This window comes from Pinus tabuliformis, chromosome 5_2, assembly GCF_031772625.1.
Source record: "Pinus tabuliformis cultivar Carrire ecotype Pingquan chromosome 5_2, CPIR1, whole genome shotgun sequence".
Classification (NCBI taxonomy): domain Eukaryota; kingdom Viridiplantae; phylum Streptophyta; class Pinopsida; order Pinales; family Pinaceae; genus Pinus; species Pinus tabuliformis.
The window spans coordinates 324,421,891-324,445,786 of NC_142306.1; the positions used below are offsets into that span (position 1 = coordinate 324,421,891).

General features: G+C 35.5%; 1 protein-coding gene across 1 annotated transcript; it reads left to right on the forward strand.

The window, feature by feature from the left end:
- Positions 1-10,285: 10,285 nt before the first annotated feature.
- Positions 10,286-11,338, forward strand: LOC149158814 (uncharacterized). Its single transcript, XM_089434108.1, has one exon. It carries the CDS (start codon positions 10,286-10,288, stop codon positions 11,336-11,338), a length of 1,053 nt encoding a protein of 350 aa, XP_089290234.1.
- The last annotated feature ends 12,558 nt before the right edge of the window (positions 11,339-23,896 follow it).

The window sequence follows — 23,896 nt, forward strand, 5'->3', positions numbered from 1 at the left end:
TTCTTTCGATAGCATGCCTGCCTCAGGGTTAAACTTAGGCAGCCATTTTCCAGGATGGGCCGGTAGCTGACTCAAGGGCGCAGGCATTAAGACTGCCCCTGGGTTATTCCATGGATATTGGGCCATCGTTGATCTATTAACAGAGGAAAGTGCAGAAGATGATCCCTGCGGTTGAGAAGATGAGGATATTATGAATCCAGATGATTGAGAAGGAGATGTAGAAGTACCGGTGGACTGATGGACAATGATCTGAAGTGGAGGAGTGGATGGTTGACTTCGCAATGGAGAGGTTGAGATGGATGATGATGACGAAAGAGTCTCGCTATCGGACCCTTTAGGAGATTTCATTGCTCTCTTCCTTGTGGGTAGAGGTAACTCGGTTGGCTGAACACCAAACTTTTCGCTCTTTAATCTGGTAAGAGGATGAGCAGGGTTATATTGTGAAGTCAAGCGGCCTTGAGATTTATCAGATTTTTGAGGAGATATAGAAAATCGCTGAAGTTTGTGAATCAAAGATTCAAATTCAGGAGGTTCAATAGTAGATTGTTCTGAAATGTTAGGGTTTGTAGCAGCGGATGTTGCTCCAATGACTTCTGACTCTGGGTTTAAAGATTCTAAATGCAATGGAGAAGTCGGGGGATATGGTGAGGGCGATTTACTCTCAGAATGGTATTTAGATTTAGACTTGCTTTCCATTCACAGTTCGAGGCCCTCCTTCTAGCGCCAAATATGTTGAAGCCCTGAAAATCGGGTCTACAATGACGGGGATACCCACCCGGTCCGGACCTTGGTTAGCAGCTCCTTTTCCGTTTGGTATAGTGGGTTCGACTGGGGATATGGGACCAGTTTTCCAATTTATGTGTGTGTGTGCGAAGAATTGATATTTCCTTTCTAAATGTTCCTAAGTGAGATGCTCTAATTCTAACTCTAATATAATAATATGTAAACTATGTTCTAATAAGCAGAAATATCTAAGTCTACACTAATCCAAGGTGTAATCCTTCTGTTATGCGATCTAAAATGATTTCAGATAACAATTGGTAATAAAGATCATTCAACTGTTATGAGAAAAGAATTCAATAAAGATGAATCACTTCGTATAAAAAGTTAGACGAAACAGTTGTGAAAAACATATCGCATAATAAGCTACTCATACATTAATCACAATTAAATAGCTATCGCCGTACAAAAGTTCCAAATGATAACTCAAGCATTCACGCATCAATATATAAACAACTGAACATTAATATCACTTTTAACACAAAGGCAGAAATAGTTAAGAGATAAAAGTACCATTTATAACTAGTCCTATTCATGAGCTTCAAGCGATAATGATTTATCTCCTCTTAATCCAACATCCACTAAGAGTACAGAAGTGCAACATTAGTAGCAGATATTAAATACAGATATCAATAAATCCTATTCCATTCATTCATCAAAACCTCCTCAGAGGGTAAAAAAGTGCATGTTCTGGGGATGAGTTTTTGATAAATTTCAGGACCCTTATCTAAGTGCATGAGAAGGGTTTAAATACTACTAAGTAAATCTAAAAATAACTTATTACAAAAATGTAGGATGCGGTTTAAATGACCGTCCTCATTTCAGGCAAAAAATAAAACAAAATTAAAATTAAAACTGAATCTAAAATTTAAATTACTAACTAACTATTTATGTATCTGCTCCTTGAAATTGCACGCGTTCAACATCTGTTTGAGAAGAATCGGCTCACCGACTTCTGATTTTAGTTGTGCTATGAAAACAAAATCGGCAAGAGCTAGCACCATCTTCTCAGTAGAATTGATGATACAGTTGAGAGTCATGCACTGGTTGTGTGGTTTTACCAAATATGCCCAGTAATAATCCCAATTCAACTTGGTTAAACTTTGGGTTGATTCTGCCTTTTCTTGAGCCTTTTGTCTCTAGTCTGTTTGTAATTGTTGTTCATATGTACATACCATTTTGAAGATATTTCTGACAAATACCACTCGTTTTAGGATTCAAATTTTACTTTTTACTTCTATCGTTTCTTTCTTACAAATTTTTGGGCTTAATATGATTGAGCGATTATAAGCTTTCCTTTTGAAGAAGTTTTTCTCACTGATGCGCGATTAGCGCTAGGCACTAATCACACATCGGAAACTACTTCCGTTTCTTGATCTGGGCTTCCTTGGTGCATTTTTTGCCTTTTGCGTGTTTTCTTTTAGCGGATATAAAGCTCAAATTTTGTGAAAATAATGATTCTGTAATCTCTTGACCTTGAGTTTTAAATTGTCTATTTCTGATGTCAGTGCTATCCAGTATCCATTTAATCATATCTGTGTATGGAAGAATTTTGTGTCTCGCCGCTATCCTGTGCAAAAACGAACAAGCTAGCTCTGTAATGGATGCCTTGGAAGAACCATGTGAGCCTGCAGTAGCCATAACTTCCATCACTCTAGGATTTTCTTCCTCAAGTAGACTATACATGCCTTCCCAAGTAGAAATGCGAGCATCTCTGTTACAGGCGATGTCTGTATACAAGGGCACCATTTCTTTCTCTTCAGAACTTTGGGCTTTGCCTTTCTTTCCCATAATATCCTGCATACTGTTTTGTATCATTCTCTGTTCTCCATTCCTGCAATTTACAAGTGAAGTGAGAATAATGATAAGGAAAGGTGATGGGAAAGCTTTAAATGCCGAAGACATATAAAATATACCACCTTACGTGAAATGGTTCTTTCGATAAGCACGAAACCCTATTTCATTAATGATTGGCAACTAACTCATTAATTAGCATTATAACGCATAACCAGGCCTAGGTTTATGGAAAATACTTTTTTGAACAACGAGCCCGAAAGATCTGTGATGAAGCGATTTTGCGATTTGCTTTGCAATATCGCAGATCGCAACATCACAGAATCATGACATCGCTTGCTCGCTATATTACAAATTGACCATATCGCATTATCGCATTATCTCATTGCCGCTCTATCGTAAAATCGCAATATCATAATATCACAATATCACAATATCGCAGGATCATGGCATATGACAATTTTCGTTAATCTGTTTCCTGCGAAATGTGATTTGTGATATGCACCATTGTATATCGGCAATTTAAAGTTTTTCAGCGTAAGTGATATTTGATGCATGCGATGCGATATATGTTTGTAGTCCTGCATCGCGATCTCACAATCCTGGAATTCGGCTTGCAAAGAGGTATCCATAATCCTTTTGCGATGCGATATTTCCTAAGGAATAATTTTACTTTATCATAAAACTTAGATTTTTAGATTTTTCAAGGAGATTTTCCTAAGTTTATGATGGTACGTTTTATTAAAAAGGAAATACAAGCACTAATTTATTTTTTAAATTTTTGACTAAGGGTCCCCACTTATTGAGTATTAGGAATAACACTAAATAAGAAGGGGGGTTGTTGCTGGCCACAACAGGTTCATAACCCATTGGGGTGTTAGTACTAATTCCTTCATTTTATTATTCCTTCGGTTTCTCATATTAATCCCTTGGGTTTATTATTTTCTTAGGTTTATAATATCGATCATGGTAAACCATTGTCAATCATAGCCAACCATGTTCAACCATGCTTGAATGTCACACTGTCACAAGGATTTTATAACGATGAAAATAAATGATGTTTATTTTACTATTTGTAATATTTATATTTGGGTTTAAGAATGTTGGGTTTATAATATTAGTCCATTGGGTTTAATATTAGTCCATTGGGTTTAATATTATTCCCTTGGGTTCATATTCTCTTGGGGTTTTAGTATTAATCCATTGGGTTTATTATTCATTTGGGTTTATAATATCAATCCCTTGGGTTTATTATTACCTCATGTTTATTCTATCAATCCCTTGGGTTCATTATTCCCTTGGGTTTACATTATTAGTCCCTTTTCTTTAATAATATTGCCTTAGGTTCGTAATCCCTTGGGGTTTTAGTATTAATCGCTTGGGTTTATAATATCAATTGCTTGGGTTTATTATTCCAATTGCTTGGGTTTATTATTCCCGAGTCAAATATGGTTTATTATAATGTCGACCATGGTCCAACATGGAATTGTGATAGGAATTGTCTCAATATGTAAATCAATGATGGTTGATCATGTTTATTTTAATGTTTATAATATTTTTCTTAGGGTTTATATACGTTGGGTTCATAATATTAGTCCCTTGGATTTAATATTATTCCCTTGGGTTCATAATCCCTTGGGGTCTTAGTATTAACCCCTTTGTTTTATTATTCCTTTGGGTTTCTCATATTAATCCCTTGGGTTTATTATTCCCTTAGGTTTATAATATCAATCATGGTAAACCATTGTCAATCATAGCCAACCATGCCTGAATGTCACATTGTGACAAGGATTGTCTCACCATGAAAATAAATAATAATCCCTTGGGTTTATTATATCAATCCCTATTTATATTATTAGTCCCTTTTGTTTAATAGTATTCCCTTTGGTTCATGATCCCTTGCGGTTTTAGTATTAATCCCTTGGGTTTATTATATCAATCATATGGGTTTATTATTCCCTTGGGTTTATATTATTAGTCTCTTTTGTTTAATAGTATTCCCTTTGGTTCATAAGCGCTTGGGGTTTTAGTATTAATCCCTTGGGTTTATAATATCAATCGCTTGGGTTTATTATTCCTGAGTGAAACATGGTTTATTACGATGTTGACCATGGTCCAACATGGAATTGTGATAAGGATTGTCTCAATATGAACATCAATGATGGTCGATCATGTTTATTTCAATGTTTATAATATTTTTCTTAGGGTTTATATACGTTGGGTTTATAATATTAGTCCCTTGGGTTTAATATTATTCCCTTGGGTTCATAATCCCTTGGGATTTTAGTGAAAATCCCTTGGGTTTTTAGTATTAATCCCTTGGGTTTACTATTCCCTTAGGTTTATAATATCAATCACGGTCAACCATTTTCAATCATAGCCAACCATGGTCAACGATGTTAATCATAAGGTTTAATGTTATTCCCTTGGATTTTTCATATTAATCACTCAGGTTTATTAATCAAATAGGTCTCTTTACCAAATGTCGAATTGTGACAAAGATTGTATCAATATGAAAATAAACAATTTTCAACCATCATCAACCATGGCAATTCATATCCATGGTCCAACATCACAAGATTTGAGAAATATTATCTCAAAATGGAAATCAACCATGGTCAACCATTTTAAACCACATTTAACAATGGTTGTATATGTGGTTTTATTAATGGTCTACCATGGTCCAACATCTGATGTAGGGTTACCCCTGCTTTACCCGTAGTATGCATGTAGACCTATGCATAAACCATTTTCCCATGAATAGATATGACCTATTAGGTCAAAACTTCATTAATAGTAATGGTTAAGGCTCTTTCCATTATCTTTCATGTGGAAACATATTAATAGACTAACCCAAAGTGTAAACCCTCATTATCGGTACTTTAATCACCCCTTAACCTTCATTCCCTTTAATATCGGGACTCATACAACCCCTCTAAGCCATTATTAAATCCTTATTATGCACCATATACAAAACCATCTTTTAACTTTGGGTTATAATTCTGATTAACCATAAAACCCTTCTATCATGCTTCAATCCATTATAAACCCTTTATAATTGATAACACATAATACCACATAAATCATACATTTTTCCGTGAATCCTCAATCTTTGCACAATTCCCAAGAATCACCTTTATCACAGTCGCTCACTGCGAGTTACTGTGGTCATACCACATACATACCTTTATCCCCCTCCGACTTCGATATGCGACTATCGGAACGCTTGAATAACACTTTTGCATAAAATCCCTTGGCACAACACTTTATAGAAATACAAAGGAAATACATTAAATTTCCACTCCGAACCATATGAGCAGATCTCAAAATTTATACATCCGCATTTATTAATACCGTCGAGTATACTCATCTGCCTTTGCCTTATCCTCCATCATTGATATTCTCCTGCAGATACAATGCTTTACATTGGTTTCATGATCGCATCGCAATCATTCGAAGGGAGGAAGCGATTGCGACTTGCGATGTATGGCAAAGCTCAAAACCTTATTGAATGCAATTTATAACCCATTGGGTCCATAAACACATGTCGAATCAGAAGTTTTAAAGTGTAGGGATAAAGCGATAGCCGATAGCCGATAGCGATAAGCGTTGATCGAAGATCAGGTGGATCGGCGATCGTAGATCAAAGGAGGAGCACAGCAGAAGGTTTATATGGAGGGGCAGACCCGACAATAAATATAAATGCAGATGTATAAATTCTGAGTTCTGCTATATGGTTTGGAGCAGAATTTTAGTGTATTTCCTTCTTTTCATATTAAAAGGTGGTTTAATTGTTCTGATAGTCACATATCGGAATCGGAGGCATGACAGAGCATATATGTGATAAGACCATGGGTAACTATGATGGCCGATTGCAATAAAGGTAATTATCGATAACTGTGCAAGGATTATGAAAGGCGGAAAAGGTAAGTATTTGCATATTTGGGGTTATTTCCTTTGTGAATTGTTTACAAAGGATTAAAGCACCGATAGAAGGGTTTTATGGTTTAGTCCAGTTATAACCCAAAGTTTAAAAGTGGATTTTCTTTATATATGCAGTTAAAGGGTTTTATAAAGGTTTTAGAAGGGTGTATTTGTCCTGATAGTAACGGTAGGAAGGATTTAGGGAAAGGCTTTAATAAAATGGTTAATGAAGGCTTGGGAGTTGATTTAATTCCCAAAAGTGAAAGAATATGAAGGGTTAGACTATGTGCTAATAGATGAATGTTCCCACATGAGTTCTAACTAATGGGGGCCTTAACCATATAATGTATTGGGGATTTAACTCGGCAAAGAGTTAACAATTCCTGGGATGAATGTGATTATGCATTGTACATGCATACTGTGGGTAAAGCAGGGGTAACCTGGCATTATTATTCCCTTAGGTTTATAATATTGATCATGGTAAACCATTGTCAATCATAACCAACCATGGTCAACCATGCTTGAATTTCACATTGTCACAAGGATTTTCTAACCATGAAAATAAATGATGTTTATTTTAGTGTTTGTAATATTTATATTTGGGTTTATGAATGTAGGGTTTATAATATTAGTCCCTTGGGTTTAATATTATTCCCTTGGGTTCATAATCCCTTGGGGTTTTAGTATTAATCCCTTGGGTTTATTATTCATTTGGGTTTATAATATCAATCCCTTGGGTTTATTATTACCTCATGTTTATAATATCAATCATGGTCAACCATAGTTGAATGTCACATGGTGACAATGATTCTCTCACCATGAAAATAAACCATGTTTATTTTAATCTTTCTAATATTTATATTAGGGTTTACCAATGTTGGGTTTATAATATTAGTCCCTTGGGTTTAACATTATTTCCTTCGGTTCATAATCCCTCCGGGTTTTAGTATTAATCCTTTGGGCTTATTATGAACTTGGGTTTATAATATCAATCATCGTCATCTTTATGTTTCTCTTGTGTTTGTAATATCAATTCCTTATTCTTCTTGATCCCTTAGGTTTTTAATATTTATCCGTTGGATTCACTAATTCCATAGGTTTATAATATTAAAGAGTTGGGTTTATTAGTTCCTTGGGTTTATAGTATTAGTCCTTTTTGTTTAATATTATTCCCGTTGATTCATAATCCCTTCGGATTTTAGTATTAAATCATTAGGTAATAATAAACAAAGGAAACTAATATTATAAACCCAATGTATACAAACCCTAAGATAAATATTAAAAATACTAAAGTTTAAGAATGATAATAATAATTAATAATACTAATATTATTATGAGTTTATATTATTATAATAATAATAATATAATAATCATAAATATATAATTATATAAGAATGTAGTTGCTAGTATTTGTATAGTTATTAATTATCATAAATAATAAATAATTGGTTTTTATTGTTCTTATTATAGTAATATATTATAATAATATTGGTTATATAATAATAATAATAATAATAATTATATTTGTATATTATTATAATAATATATAGTAATATAATATTATTATAATATTATAATAGAATATTATTAATAATTATATAAATATTAACAATGAGATTATATCTATACATTATTATATAAATATTATATTAATATTATAATAATAATATAAATTCCTAATAATATTATAATAATATTGATTATACTATTACGATAATATGGTTATTATATTGTATATTATTATAATATTATAATCAAATATTATTATTATTATTTATAATTTTATATTATTAGATTTTTAAATAATATAATGATAATCTAATATTATTATGAGCTATTCTTATTATTAATTAATATATATTAGGAGTTTATATAATTATTATAATATTAATATAATATTTATACAGTGATATATATAAATAATCTGATTGTTAATATTTAAATAGTTACTAATAATTCTATATAGTTATTTATATAGTTATTAATAATTCTAAATACCTGGAGAATGGTTTCGATCTCAAGTGATTATATTTTTGGAGAGGAACCGATGCAGCGATCATCCCGCCTACAACACTTTTGAGAACCCTAATCACCGATCGCCTCTGATGGCTCGAGCTCACGCCGCCGGACTCCTTCTGAAAGCCTTCAATGGCAAAGCCTGCAGGAGGGGAGGGCTCTGCCCCCTTCCTCTTAACACTCCAAACTCTGACACGGAACAACACGCGACACCTCTGACCCCTTCTGGCGCGGTCCCTGAAGCTGAGCAGGGAGGACAAAGAATGCATGGAAAAGAGATACCTATAGCCCAGAATGATACGGTGAATATAGAAAAAGAGGCGCACCAAAAAGCTTCTTCGTCACAGCCAAAGGCGACCTCGGCCACCTGTATTCCGAAGGCTGTAGAACGCATCAAGGTTGATCTGCCAAGTCATCGCATCAATGGTGAGATCCAATACATGCAGGATCATGCGCTAATAGGAAAGTTTCTTGGATTCTGGCCTACTGAAAAGGCATTGCAGGGCTGGATAGCCTCAAAATGGAAGCCCAAAGGACAAGTTACCCTGCAGCTTGGCTCGAAAGGTTTCTTCACAGCCATCTTCCATTGTGTGGAGGACAAAGCACGGATATTCGAAGGCGGCCCATATTTCTTTAACTCCTCAGGACTTTATCTCACGAAGTGGAAGCCAAGATTTAACCCTGATAAAGAAGATTTCAGCTGGGCTCCAGTATGGATACGAATGTATTCCCTCCCAGTGGAATACTGGAAAGAAGAAACGCTTGCAGACATTGGCAACAAACTTGGGACCTTCATCAAAGTTGCGGCGGAAACAAAAACCTGCAAATACACCTCGTACGCCAGGATCTGCGTTCAGATGCACCTGACTAAGGCTTTAGCTGACTCGGTAAGTCTCTTTCATGATGACTTTGAATGAACACAACCTTTAGATTATGAGCATATCCCCTTTCGCTGCCGCAAATGTCATGAGCATGGCCACCTCTTCCGAGACTGTCCGTTGAAATTGCAGTCTAAAGCCTCTTCCAATGACACCAATAAAGACTCGGAAGGTTTCACCAAAGTTCCTAACCGCCGTAGGCATGCCAAGAAAAGCCCGACTATCCCTGATAATGCCATCAAATCAGATTCACAGAACAGATTCTCTTTGCTTTCTTCTCAAGATCCGCAGGACCAACCTAGCTCTGATCCCTTGGAGAATATTTCTATGCCTTCATCTTCCCTTAACCACTTAGCCCCCATGCAGTCCTCAGATCCAGTCTCTTCTCACCACACACCTAACCCTCCTTCGGATAATTCTAAAATGGTTTCAGAGCACAACCCTTTCCCCTCTTCCCAGGGGAAATCTATGCTAGATTTTAAACAGCAGGCCTCGGCCATGGACCTAGATGTAGCTCTTGCTCTCAGTCTTCAGGAAGACGCAGATGAGGAAGACCAGAGCCCCCCTATCATCATGGAGGAAGATTTGGAGCATGTTAGCATAGATGGTCTTGATATCTTCAAACTTGAAACGACCTGCAAACAAAAAGAATACAACTCAATTCCCCCTTGGCAAATCGACAGACTTGAAGGAGTCCTGACCAAAGTGCAGCACAATAAAAGTCTGGGTATACAAGGAGGAAGCCCCTGGGATGGAAAAAAAACGCTCAAAGAAACCAAGAAAAGGGGACGCAAGACAGATCTATAGAGGACCATAATAGTGGGAGAAATACTTATGGAATCGGGGCGATTCCCTAAGTTGACAAAGTTCTATAAACCCAAACCTCAGTTTCCATGAAGCTCATCTCCTGGAATGTGAGAGGACTCAACATCCCCTCAAAACATCGAATGATCAAAAACCTGATTCAACAAGAAAAACCATCCATAGTTTTTCTTCAAGAGACAAAAAGCAGCAACATAGCTATTGAAAGAATTCGAAACAAGATCTGGGCAGGTAGCCATTCAATTTCAGTTGACGCCTCAGGGGCTTCAGGTGGACTTGCCATTCTGTGGAACCCGAAGACTCTTTCACTATATGATTTCCATGCCACCCATCATCTTATCCAAGCGTCCTTCCACCTCATCGGCACCAACATACATGGGCATCTCTCAAATGTGTATTTTCCGCAGACTATTCAGCAAAAACTAGATCTTCTGGAAACAATCTCTATCCTAAATGAGAACAGGCAGTTTCCCCTCTGGATCGGTGGAGGAGACTTCAACATCATAAAATCTATGGAGGAGAAAAAAGGAGGCAGAATCAGGCTCGACAGTGACAACAAAGGCCTCAGAGAATTCATTCAAAGCAATCAACTCATGGATATTCCGACCTCCAATGGAATTTTTACTTGGACTAATAAGCGCCAAGGCATTCATCACATAGCCTTTAGGCTCGATAGGTTCCTCATCTCGGATAATGCAATCCACCTGGGAGGGGACTTCAATGCTTCCATCATACCCCAAGGAGGATCCGATCACTGGCTAATTTTGCTACAATGGTCTAGGCCAGGCACTCGCAGCAATAGACCCTTCCGATTGGAAGCCTTCTGGCCCACGAATCCGAATTTCAAGACAGTGGTAATAGAGGCATGGAAATATTATATACCGCCAGAGGGGGCCAAAATGTATCAATTCCAACAAAAATTGAAAAACTCAAAACAAGTCCTCAAAGTCTGGAATCGCACACATTTTGGCAACATACAGGAGAATCGCCAGAGACTGGAACAGCAAATGAAAGCACTTCAACAAACTTTCATTCTAGAAGGCAGAACAGATGAACAGACACAACAGGAGCAGATCCTTTGGAATCAAATTGAAGAGCGCAGGAAACAAGAGGAAATTCTCTAGCGTCAAAAATCCAGAATCAGTTGGCTAAAAGAGGGGGAGAAGAACACCAAATTCTTCCATAAAACCGCCATCCAAAGGCAAATGCATAATAACATTACATTAATAAAAAATCAACAAGGGGAAAGAATCGGAGCACATGAAGATATGGAGAAGGAATTCACAGGCTACTTTCAGGACATTCTCAGGGAGCCCACAGGCAACAGAGATGAGGCAATTAGAACCATCATGAAACACATGCCTCGAATCATAACAGAGGATCACAATAATAAACTGCTTCAGCCTACGTCACTAAGGGAAGTTGAAGAATCCATGGCCCAACTTAAAGATGGCAAGGCTCCTAGGCCTGACGGCTTCACAGCCAATTTCTTTGATGAATTTTGGGAGCTCATTAAAGCTGAGGTTTGGGAACTAGTGGAGGAATCAAGAATCATGCACTGGATTCTTCCTGCCCTCAATTCCACCTTCATAGCATTGGTTCCCAAAGGTGAAGAACCAAACAAGCCTGAAAAATATAGACCAATCGTGCTATGCAATGTTATCTATAAGCTCATCTCAAAGGTAATAGCGAACAGGCTTAAACCTCTCCTTCCACTACTCATTTCTCCAGAACAGACGGGATATGTAGAAGGACGACAGATCATGGATGGAATAATTCTATCAAATGAGGTGATTCACTCATTAAAGCTTCTAAAAAAACCAAGTATGATACTAAAACTGGATCTCTCTAAAGCCTTTGATAAACTTAGTTGGAATTACATTCACAAAATGCTACTAGCTTTTGGTTTCAGTGCAACTTGGACCAGATGGATCATGAATCTAATTTCCTCTCCGAGCTTCTCTGTCCTGCTGAATGGTTCACCCTCCTCTCCTTTCCGTCCCTCTCGTGGCATTAGGCAGGGGGATCCTCTTTCACATTTCCTCTTTGTTCTAATGGCAGAAGGGCTCAGCAGGCTTCTCAAATCCGCTGTTTCCTCCCAAGCTCTAAAGGGAATCTCCATCCATGGTCTTAATCCTCAGTCCCATCAGTAGTTTGTTGATGACACTATGTTATTTGGTCATCCCTCCTCGCAAGAAGCCTCTGTCTTCAAATCTCTGCTCTCCCTCTTCTCCGACGCCTCTGGCACATCCATCAATGCCTCGAAATCTCAGCTCTTCTTCTTCAACACCCCCCCCCCCCCCTCTACGCAAAGGAATATTGCCAGAATTCTGGGGTTCACCATATCCAAGCTTCCATCTAAATACCTAGGGGCACCCCTATCGGACTCTGCCATCAAGCATGCTTCTTGGAGGTCTCTCCTAGATAAATTAGAATCAAAGCTCTCGTCATGGACTTTTCGTGCTCTAAACATGGCGGGCAGATTAGTCTTAATCAAATCGGTCTTACAAGCAATGCCATTGTATCTTTTTTCCATTATGGCAGCTCCAAAATGGGTCCTTAAAGCCATACGCAACCTTCAGCGCAACTTCCTTTGGGGCTCCTCTGGACTGAACAGAAAATGGGCTCTTGTTAACTGGAAAGAAGTCTGCAAAATCAAATCAGAAGGAGGTCTAGGATTAAGAGATCCTCTCCAAAGCAGCAATACAATGGGAGCCCGAATGTGGTTGAATTGGATCTCTAAGCCACACTCACCATGGGCCAGACTATGGCAAGCAAAATATGTCCTGGGAAGTCAATGGACCGATCTCATAAGAATCAACTCCACAACCCAGGGATCACCAATCTGGAACACTGCAAAGCTTCACAGCAATTTCATTCAAGAGCATAGCTTCTGGGAAATTCACTCAGGCACGACAGCAAGGTTCTGGGAGGATTCATGGCAACAACTCCCAAAACTGGCAACTTTATTTCAAAATCCTCTTTGGCAAATTCACATGCAGCAAGTGAACCTCACCCGTGTTCATCAATTCTGGCAACAATCCACACATCATGACTTCCAAATCTGGAAACCAGCTAGCCTCTGGCAGATGGACTGGCAGGGAGAAACGCATTCTGACATCAATCAAGAACTCACCTACAGAAGAATTCGTTACTCCAACCAGCAGGACAGATTAAGATGGGGTCATACTCCCAAAAGAACATTTACCACTAAAGAAGCTCACCAACTGCGCTATTCAGACATCCAGACAGACAAGGACCAAATTTGGGAAAAAGTCTGGCAACCAGGACTATGGCCCAAAATTTCAACTTTCTTATGGCTTCTAAGTAAAAGGCGCATACTCACTTGGGACAACCTACTCAAGCATGGATTTATTGGGCCATCCAGATGCCCAAATTGTAATCTCAACTCTGAAACCATAAGTCATTTAATGGAAACATGTTCGCTAGCTACGCAACTTTGGAAGAAAGTTGAAAAATGTGACATGAGATCAGAAGCAAGGATGGAGGATGTAACAGAAACTATAAGGAAATGGACTAAGAACCCTTTCAAAAGCCAGCTTCTCAACTCTCTGTGGAGTCCAATACCAGGGTTTATATATTGGATTCTCTGGAAGGAACGAAACTACATAATCTTCAATAATTCCTACCGGTCAATAGACGCTCTGTGGCTCATCTTCAAAAAAAATTTACAAGAAACTTTAGCCATCAGAACCTGGTATGATACAGATCTGCCAGAATCTCAGTAGGAACGTAATATACTGAAAGAATGGAATTTAGACCTCTCCTCTTTAGCAAAGGTCAACACCCGTCCCACAACTAGCACCGCCTCTCCGCTATCCTGGTCCCCACTGGCAATCAACTCATACAAGTTGAATTTTGATGGGGCTGCCAAAGGTAATCTTGGGCCTACGGGATTTGGGGGAATCTTCAGAAGCTACACAGGAGCAATATTGCATATATTCTACGGATCAATTGGCAAAGACACTAATAATGCAGCAGAATTGGAAGGACTCTAGGAAGGGATTTGCATATCAGAACAAAAGCACTTCTTCCCTCTTGAGGTCGAAGGAGACTCTTTCATTCTTATAGCCGCTGCTAAAAGAATACAGGTAGGGGCTACCGCAGTTAAGGTAGCATCAAGCTGGCGATTGCTCAGTAGATTGGAATCACTGGAGGAAAAGCTAAAAAATCCCCAAAGCATAACCTTCCAGCATGTAAGAAGAACAACAAACCAAGTAGCAGACAGACTGGCTAACCAGGGCGTATCTCAGCTACTTCCCTACTTCTCAGGTTCTCTTGACATGGTAGAGGATGACCAACTCAAAAAGGATTGTATTTCTTTGGTGCAGAAAGATCTCTCCCTCCCGGATGCGGGTGCTTAAAAGGCATGGCAGCTCACAGGTGGTGCGTCACATGGGCATGTGTCAGCCCTTGCGTGCCACGCAGTACCCTACAGAATGTTTCAAATGGGCGCATGCAGGAACTTCAATGCGGGTATTATTACTGGTCTTGTCCTCCTTAATTGGCCTCCTGGTAACCTGTGCGATGGCGCTTCATATTCCAGTAGCCTCTGTTACATTTACGCATTCATTTGAAGTTGTTGGGCACTCCACTACAACGCTGGAGCACTCCTCGGTGATGTGGGGGATTGCACAGGGACATTCTTGCTCTGTGCCCAACTCAGGTATTGTCCCAAGCTTGAGAGTGGTTTACAAGCATTGTAAGCCAAATTCTGCGGCCCCCGTCTTGGTTAATTTCTCCTCTCTGGGTTTTTGCAAGCTGGCTCATCCTCTGAATGTAGCAATGAGGAGAGAGCGTCTCAGAATGAGCAGTCGACGAGGAGGCTCTCGCGGTCGGGCTACCGCTCAAAGGACTGGCCCCATTTCTCCTTCTTCCTCCATCGAAGTTACATCTGAGCAGCATCGCCTCCATGGCATAACAGCGGGACGTGGTAGAGGGCCTGGGAGCGGAAGCATAACAGAATGTGGACATGAAGCGCACCCCACAGTCAGGTATCGGATACCCTGCACACTCGCCAACTCCACTTTCATTGTATCTGTTATTGTCGAGCACTGTGATAATCTCAGAGGTCAGGTGGAATTAAATCAGGAAAACCCACCACCAGCTCAAGGGACAATGCCCACAATTGATCTGCAACGCCCTGCTATGGAAAGTTCCACCCCGGCTACTCAAGCAGGCCTTGCGGGTCCAAGCGAGCCTGCTCAGGGGGTCCCTACTTGCTCGATGGTCCCTCTCTTTGACTCGGATGACTCCCGGCAATTTGGGTGCAGGGTGGAGGAAGAGCCCTACACCACGGACGATGATTAATCCAATCAACTAGTTCGCTCTCGGCAGCCTGGAAGTGGGAGCATTACTCTGTCTTCGAATCTTGTTTTCTGTATGTGTTTGGCTTTAGTCTGGATTTTAAAATCTATGTGTTGGCAATATGGATCCATATGTCTGTTAGTCCATGTTTAAGTAGTGTTCAGTGTCGATATGTTCGTTTGTCTCAGCATGTCCATGTTCAGCATCCAATTTTTGAATATGTTCAACTTTGGGTATGTATAAATTTGGGCAAACTATCAATCTCTCGGCAGGATTTACAGGGCCATGGCCTTGTTGTAACACTGATGTAACTTTTTGACTTTTTGTACCATAATATAAATAGCTTGATTCATAAAATAATTCTAAATACCTATAATAATTATTAATGTGATTGATAAAAGCCTATCAACATATATCAACCATATTGGAAAATGTAGTTGTATATATGTTTATATAAATATGGTTGGGCTAGTTATTAGAATTTTTTAGATATTTGTTTTTGAGATTTTTTATTTGAATATGTTTTTTTTTCAAATTTTTATTTCGTTATTTAAATTAATTTTTTATTATTTATATAAATTCAATTTTTGAAAAATCGTAAAACATTTAGATTATGAAAAATTTTCTAGACAAATTTATCATTCCAAATACATCCTTGTCAAATTTTATTCCTAAATAATTATAAAAAACGTCACTCTAAATCTCCTTCTACCACAAATAGAATGGTTAGTCGATATCATTTACCGGATCTCAGTCTCAAGGGCCCGCTTAATTTCTATTTCTTCTTTACGTTGTGACGACAATTAATGTAGCCTATCGCATAGTGGGCTGAAGGACGGGACATCGAGATTTTGTATACAGTGGGACTGAGGGGAAAAATGGTTGGCCATTGAAATTTAGTCTGCAGTGCTGAACGTAGATGATAAAGTTATCAAATGGATGACAACAATAATGGGAAGTAAATGAGGTCATTTGAAGGTGCCGACAATAGCAAGAGGTGATCAGTTGTTCATACTGGTGATCAGGTGCCTGCATCGCTCACCATTGTATTCCATTTGACGTTTCCTCACGTTACCGTTTACCCTCGTCGTCCTGCCACTCAGTAAAGCAGTAAATGAGGTCACTTGAAGGAGCCGAAGATGGACTTTGTAAATGAAACAATACTTCAGGGTTAATGAAACTGCAAAATGTGTTAGAAATTGTAATTGCTTTAGCATGTGAGTAGGCTAAATTTGGAGAGTTAGTCTACTCAGTTTGAGTTAAGTTGAGTTAAATTATAGTTCAGGAAAATTTAAATTTAAAATAAGTGTGTAAATTATTTTAATTTCTCATCAAAAAAATATAAATTTTATGTGACGAATAAAAAAACAACAATTTTCAATTTTTATGGTTTGTGTATGTTGTATTTAACCTCTCTGCCTTTCCAACCAACATAATATCAAAGCTAAATCACATACCTAGAGGATCTTGCAGAGTGTGAACTATAATTCACCAAGGGAAGTAAAAAAGCCGCAGCTTTCCTGATGGGTTACTCTATAGAAAGGTATTTACCTTAAAAGGCAAATACCTATAAGTTGCCTCTAGACAATCCACGGAGCCCAATCTATCGATACTCACAAAGAAAACGCGCGGTCATTTCATGCTCCTCTGGATTTCCGAGCCACACGGGGTCCCCCTAGTCGCAGCACGTATCACACCAAACAAATATGTTTGTCGGTGACTGAAGCTCTGTTCAACTCAGCCGTCCTCCACCTCCACGTCTCTTTCCTGACACTTCTGCTCCCTCGATGTCTTCTGCTTATTCATAAGTTCTGTGCGGTAACTCGAACGGCAACCTTCAAGCCTTTACCCTTACATACCTACCAATACCATCTTCCTTCAACCATTCACAGCTGTGGAACGAAAGAGGAGAAAGCAAAGGGACGTGCATTTGGCTGTTCTACGCGCACTGAGTAATGCCTATATCCTAATCCTGTTTCCTTTCTAGATGAAGTTATAGCCATTACCATTCTTTCAGTCTAATCGTGCATGGATCAGAGGACTATACTTTTATCATTATTCATTTGCTAGGTCCATATAATTATCTTTTCAAACGTAACTAATCTCTCTACTGCTTTTTTTTAAATCTGGGACAAGTCCATGATGAGTTATTGTGAACAAGTCCAGGATTAAATGGATCAAATTCAACTGGCTACCACTATAAACCTCGGTTAAGTGCAACAGCCCACAAGCCTCACACAATAGCAATTAACTTATACCTCAACAAGAGCCTAAATCTAAGCCACACACAATAGCAATTAACTTATACCTCAACAAGAGTCTAAATCTAGGCTAAGTGCAACAGCCTGCAAGCCCCACAGAATAGAAATTAACTTATACCTCAACAAGAGCTGAGATGTCCGCTCGGGAGTCGCCTACTCTTCTAGCCAAGACACGACAGGCCATATACTCAATACGATTTAAACCTCCATATCGTGGATTTCACTCAACAAAACTTACTGTTAAACCCCATATCACTATATAAATAGTGTACATGTTAACACTAAAATCCCGGTAATGCCAAAAACAAGTTTCGACGTTCAATACATTGCTTTATTTCTTATGTAAAGTGAACAACTAAGTTTGTCTACATATTCCAGTTAAATTCGTCATTTTTCTTCCTCCTACCAAAATGTATCATTGTATTTACATTTTCAATTCTTCATTTTTCTATTAAATGGATAAATGTTATATTTTATTCATGTTATTATTTTTTTCAATCTCTAAATAATGAAAATTTTATATAGATAGATTAATAAAAAATTTACTAAGTATAAATGATGATTTTGTTTTCTATTCTTAATTCACTTGGTAACATCTAATGTTCTTTTTTGTGGAGAGTTACACACTAATTTATTATATATAGTCAGTACAAAATACGATTTCAAATATTTAACAAAGTACTAATAGTTTAAAAAGCAAATTAAATAAATAAGAAATAAAAATTGTTTTAAGAAAATAATATTTTTAGAATATTAAAAATATTTCAATTTAGATTTTTCATTTTGTATATTATATATGCGAATTGTTAAAATAATTAAAAAAATATATGTTTTATTGTAGATCATATTTAATAAAACTATCTTTCAATTATTTTTCTTTCAAAAATCATATAATAACAATATGACAAAATGCTTCTAAGCTTTTTTATAGTTTTACCCTAATATATAAATAAGTTATAGTTAGTACAAAACATGATTTCAGATATTTAATATGGTGCCAATAGTTTATGAAGAAAATTAAATAAATAAGAATTAAGAACTATTTTAGAGATTCAATATTTCTAAAACGTTAAAATTATTTTAATTTGGATTTGTTAGATTTTATATATGCAAATTGTTAATTTGTAATAGTGTATTATTTTTGTTTAGGAAATATGCTAGCAGAATACACATTAAAATTAGATTAATATATAACTAAGTTATAGTTAGTCCAAAACATGATTTCAGATATTTAACATGGTGCCAATGGTTTAGGAAGCAAATTATTTAATTAAAAATTATTTAAGAAATTTAATATTTCTAAAACATTAAAAATTGTTAATTTGGATTTGTTAGATTTTACATATGCAAATTGTTAATTTGTAATAGTATATTTTTTTTTGGAAATATGCTAGCCGATGGATCAAATACACATTAAAATTCTAATTTTAATGTGTGCCGCAGAGATGATAGACAAAGTAAAAAAGTTAGACAAAGTAAAAAGGTTAGATAAAAACTCTGATAGACAAAGTAAAAAGGTTAGACAAAGTAAAAAGGTCAGATAAAAATCATTTGAGGAAGCTATTGCCATTCTTGTTACATATACTTATCTCTTCTTCTGTGTGATTAATGAATTTGGGTGCCTCGAAAAGGTTATACCAAAATACCAAATAAGTCCTGTCCTCATGAGAGAACTCATATGAACTGAACATATCCCACCGTGTGTAGCTTCTTCATACTCCCCAGATTTTATTCTGTTGTTAATACTGTGAGAGGGAATTAATAACCTAGGATGAGATGGAGTTAGCTGGCTAGATCTGTTGTATCTGAACATTAAAATGTTTCTATCATGAAGTATGTGAAATTATGCAGTGCAACAATATCTCAGAAGCACCTGGGAGATACTCAGAACTAAATAAAAGTGAATTGCATCTGACTCATAATAAGCAATACTAAATAGTTTCAATGCGGGCTGCTATTGTCTGCGAACGAATCCAGAGACGCACAAAAATGTTCAGATTAGCGGATCTAAAAAAATGTTAATTGCATCCAACTAATAACAAGAATTACTATATAGTTTCAATGCGGGCTGCTATTGTCTGCGAACGAATCCAGGTTCTTACAAAAATGTTCATATCAAAGGAGTTATCATCTTCGCGACATACCTCTTTTCGAAGGGTGATTCATAATATACACTGTTTCTATGACCTGAATTTTTTTGTTTCAGCTTGTAACTAAACTGGTATGGGTATATCTGTACTTGTTAACGGAAGGTTTTGTATATTTTTGTATTACTATTTGTTGTCCCTTGGTATTCCAGAACTGTGGGGGTATTGTTTGTGTAATCTGGTGAGTCAATACAGCCACGCTCTTACAAGAAAAACAAAGTGTTTATGTTCTAATGAAGCCAGATTATCTGAGGATCAGATTAGATTGTGATATGTCCGGATTATTGCAAACAATTATTTAGGAAAGATGGGTAGAATATTCTATTGGGATCCTATGAATTGCTAGTCTTAACAAGTAGATCAACAATCCCATTTTTGATCTTAAAAAAAATGCAGCAAGTCAATACCATTAGCCCAATCAGTAACAACTTTAAAATCTCCAAAATAATGGTCTTTCTAATCTTAGAATATAGATCAACGATCCCATTTGTTATCTTAAAAAATGCAGCAAGCCAATACCATTAACCCAATTAGTGAAAGCTTTAAAATTTCCAAAATAATGATCTCCCAAAATCCAAGCCAGTTAACACAGTGTGAGATACCACCCGTGTATGACACCCCGTAGAGCAAACTCAAAAACAGCTGCACCTGTATTTACATCATATTTAGCTCGAAGATATGTGTGGTTCATGCAAATAGTTTACAGATATTGAAACTTGCTATTTATCTTTGAAGGGGTATTAGTGGTTGTATTTTGTGAAATAATGTAATATTTTTATATTTAAAAAAGTTTATTGTGGAGAGTTTTTTTGAATTAGCAAGTGTGGTTTATCATGAAGTCAAAATGAATAACCAGATCGTGGCTACATATTAAATAGGGAGAGCATTCAAACAACCGTCAGGAAAAACAGCTACTATTGACCAAGGAATTGGTTACAATGGACTAGGCAACAGCTATAATTGATTTGACCATAAAATAAAGACATGAAAATTAAATAGTTAATAAATTAAATAATAAATTAAAATATTTATTTCTTTTAACCTAAACTAAAACTAAAAATTAATATACTCTATATTATATAAGCTATAGGAATTATTATAAAAGATTATTAATTATATAACTTAGTTAGTTAAGTAGTGACTAATAAGTTAATATTTAACTATATCTTTAACTAAATATGAACAATTTTCGTTTTAAATAATAGATAAATAAAAATAAATGAAATTATGTCAATGTAGCTATTTATAATAATTAGATAATTCGATTATAAAATTTATATATATTTTTAATCAAATAATGAAATAAATAGGGATTAAAGCTAACGAGTCAATTAGGTATTATATATATTTATGATTTATTTTAATTAAGTTTATGTATAAAATATTATTTATTTATATCTAATAAGTGCAAAACAACAACAACAACAACAACAACAACAACAACAACAACAACAACAACAACAACAACAACAACAACAACAACAACAACAACAACAACATTATTTTATTTTCAAAAGAATATAAAAAAATAAATTTGAAAATAATATTAATATAGGATAACTAAATCTAAATAAAATATTAATAATATTATCAAATTATTGAATAAAATAAATAAATGAAAATAAATATTATATATATATATATATATATATATATATATATGTGGAGAAACGACAAACCAAAAAGTGAGGGACAAACACGACAAACGAAAAGGTGAGGGAAAAATAGTTTTGGATTAGCCTGAGTTTTATTAATTAAATCTAGAAAATTGCTTCCTCCAGATATTTTTAATTATATTTAAAAATATTTTATAAAACAATAATAGTTATCTAAATTCATCTTATTGATTTTTAATTTTCTAATTGTATTAAAGCAAACTTAAATATTTTGGAAGATAAAAATGTATGAGTATTTAATTCCATGAAAAATGTTGTGCAGACCATAACAATAAGATTTGAGTGATACTAGAGTAGTATTAAGTCTCTTCTAATATAATTGAGTAGGATTATTCCAAATATGTAGAAAGTTGGGCAGGCCACAATACTTCAGATTTGAGCATGAGATAATAACAAGTTTTTGCAAAGGGAAGAAACATGTTGAATGGAAGCCAGATTTGAAGGAGTTATTCTAGTTTTCATTTTTCCAAACCCTATGAACCTTACTTAGTATCCTAAAGAGGAATAAGTTTTTTTTGGGAATGAATTACAAATTTTTTAGGGATGGACTACAATTTTTCCATATATATATAATAGGAAAGAACAATATTAAAAGTATCCAGATTAATCTATTTAGTTACTTTTTCTAGTAAAAGTATTTTTTTATGATGGAGAATGTGAAATTATTTTTTATTCTCAATTATTATTGTTCTTTTGGAAAAATTCACTTTGCAATAGTAAAAATTATTTTGTAAAAGAAAAAAAAAAAAAAGTATATTATTAAAGAATAATGAAAACAGAAGTAGGTTATTTTTGAAAAAAAAGAGAGTAGAAAAATTAACTTAAGAAAAGGGGAATCTAAATTTAAAGTGTGTAAGAAGACTGATATTTGTGGTAAAATTCACAAACATAAAATTAATGGCATGTAGTAGTAAATAAGATGTAAGAAGGGACAATTTTGATTGGTATAAATTATGAATCAAAATGAAGAATTACTTTTCATATCAACAATATTGAGATGTTGTAATAAATGTGTTCATAAAATGAGATTAGAGAAACAATATTAGAGACAAATAAATAAAAACAATTTGTGATTTTAAAAATAATAAAAAATAAAAACATTTTAAATTATCTGATAAGTTTTAGAAAAATCTTCTTTTCTCATTTAACATAAGTCATCAACATATTGACAAAGTAAAAATTGCCAAATTACAATAATTCATATTAAAAAAATAAAAAATTGAAACTTTCTATTTGAATAATTCTATGCATCAATTTATAACAAATGTCAAGCATCAAAATAAAAAGGTCAAATTACAGACGTTGAGTAACCATTTGAAATCTTTCATACACAGAATTCAAACCGTTAAAACATGAGTTAATTTTATATGACAAACTATTCAAACTCTATAAATAATGTTATAAAACGTTTGAAAGAAATTATTAATCAACTTCGAGTACATCAAATATGACATTTAATATCAATAGAAATTATTAATCAATTTCGAGTACTTGCGGAAGTAATCCAGAGCACAGACATCTATGAAAAAGTCGTTGGAGAAGTAATCGAGAGGACATCTATTAATTATCGAAAAGGGCTAACCAGCCATATATTGGGTATTTAATGTCCTTAGAGCAGCACGCAACTTAACGCGATAACACGGGAGCGGGTAAATTCGGCATTAAATAATATTTGTCCGTTCCCGTATTATCGAGCTAAGTGGCGTGCTGCTCTGAGGACATTAAATACCCAATATATGACTGGTTAGCTCCAGCCTTAATTATCATCTGTGCACTAAATACTCTGATTTTGTCGGGACAAGAACTCAACTCGAATTTGTCTATTCCATAATCAGAAACACCCGGGGCCGGGACTAACTTAGGCAATGTACGTATTAATAATCATAGTCATTACCTTAAAATGTCGACGATGTCTATTTTACATTACAATTGTGGCATGCAAGCCCATCCTTTCCATGAACATAACATTTTGATTTTAAAAAACACAATGTAGGATGGTTAAAAGAAAATGGAGTAGTCTATGCAGGTCCATGAGGATAGAGTGGTAGGAATATAGAGGGGTAGGAATATGAATAAAAATATATATATATATATTTTTGTATAGAAATAGTGTTTGAATCTTGTTTTTGAATAAAATATATATATATCTATATATATATATATATATATATATATATATATATATATATATTTTTGTATAGAAATAGTGTTTGAATCTTGTTTTTGATAATGAAAATAAATTTAATATTATCAAAAATCCTTATAATTTT

What these genes read in the sequence shown, in the direction of transcription:
- LOC149158814 (XM_089434108.1), top strand. Translation starts at nt 10,286, where the DNA reads ATGAAGCTCATCTCCTGGAATGTGAGAGGACTCAACATCCCCTCAAAA.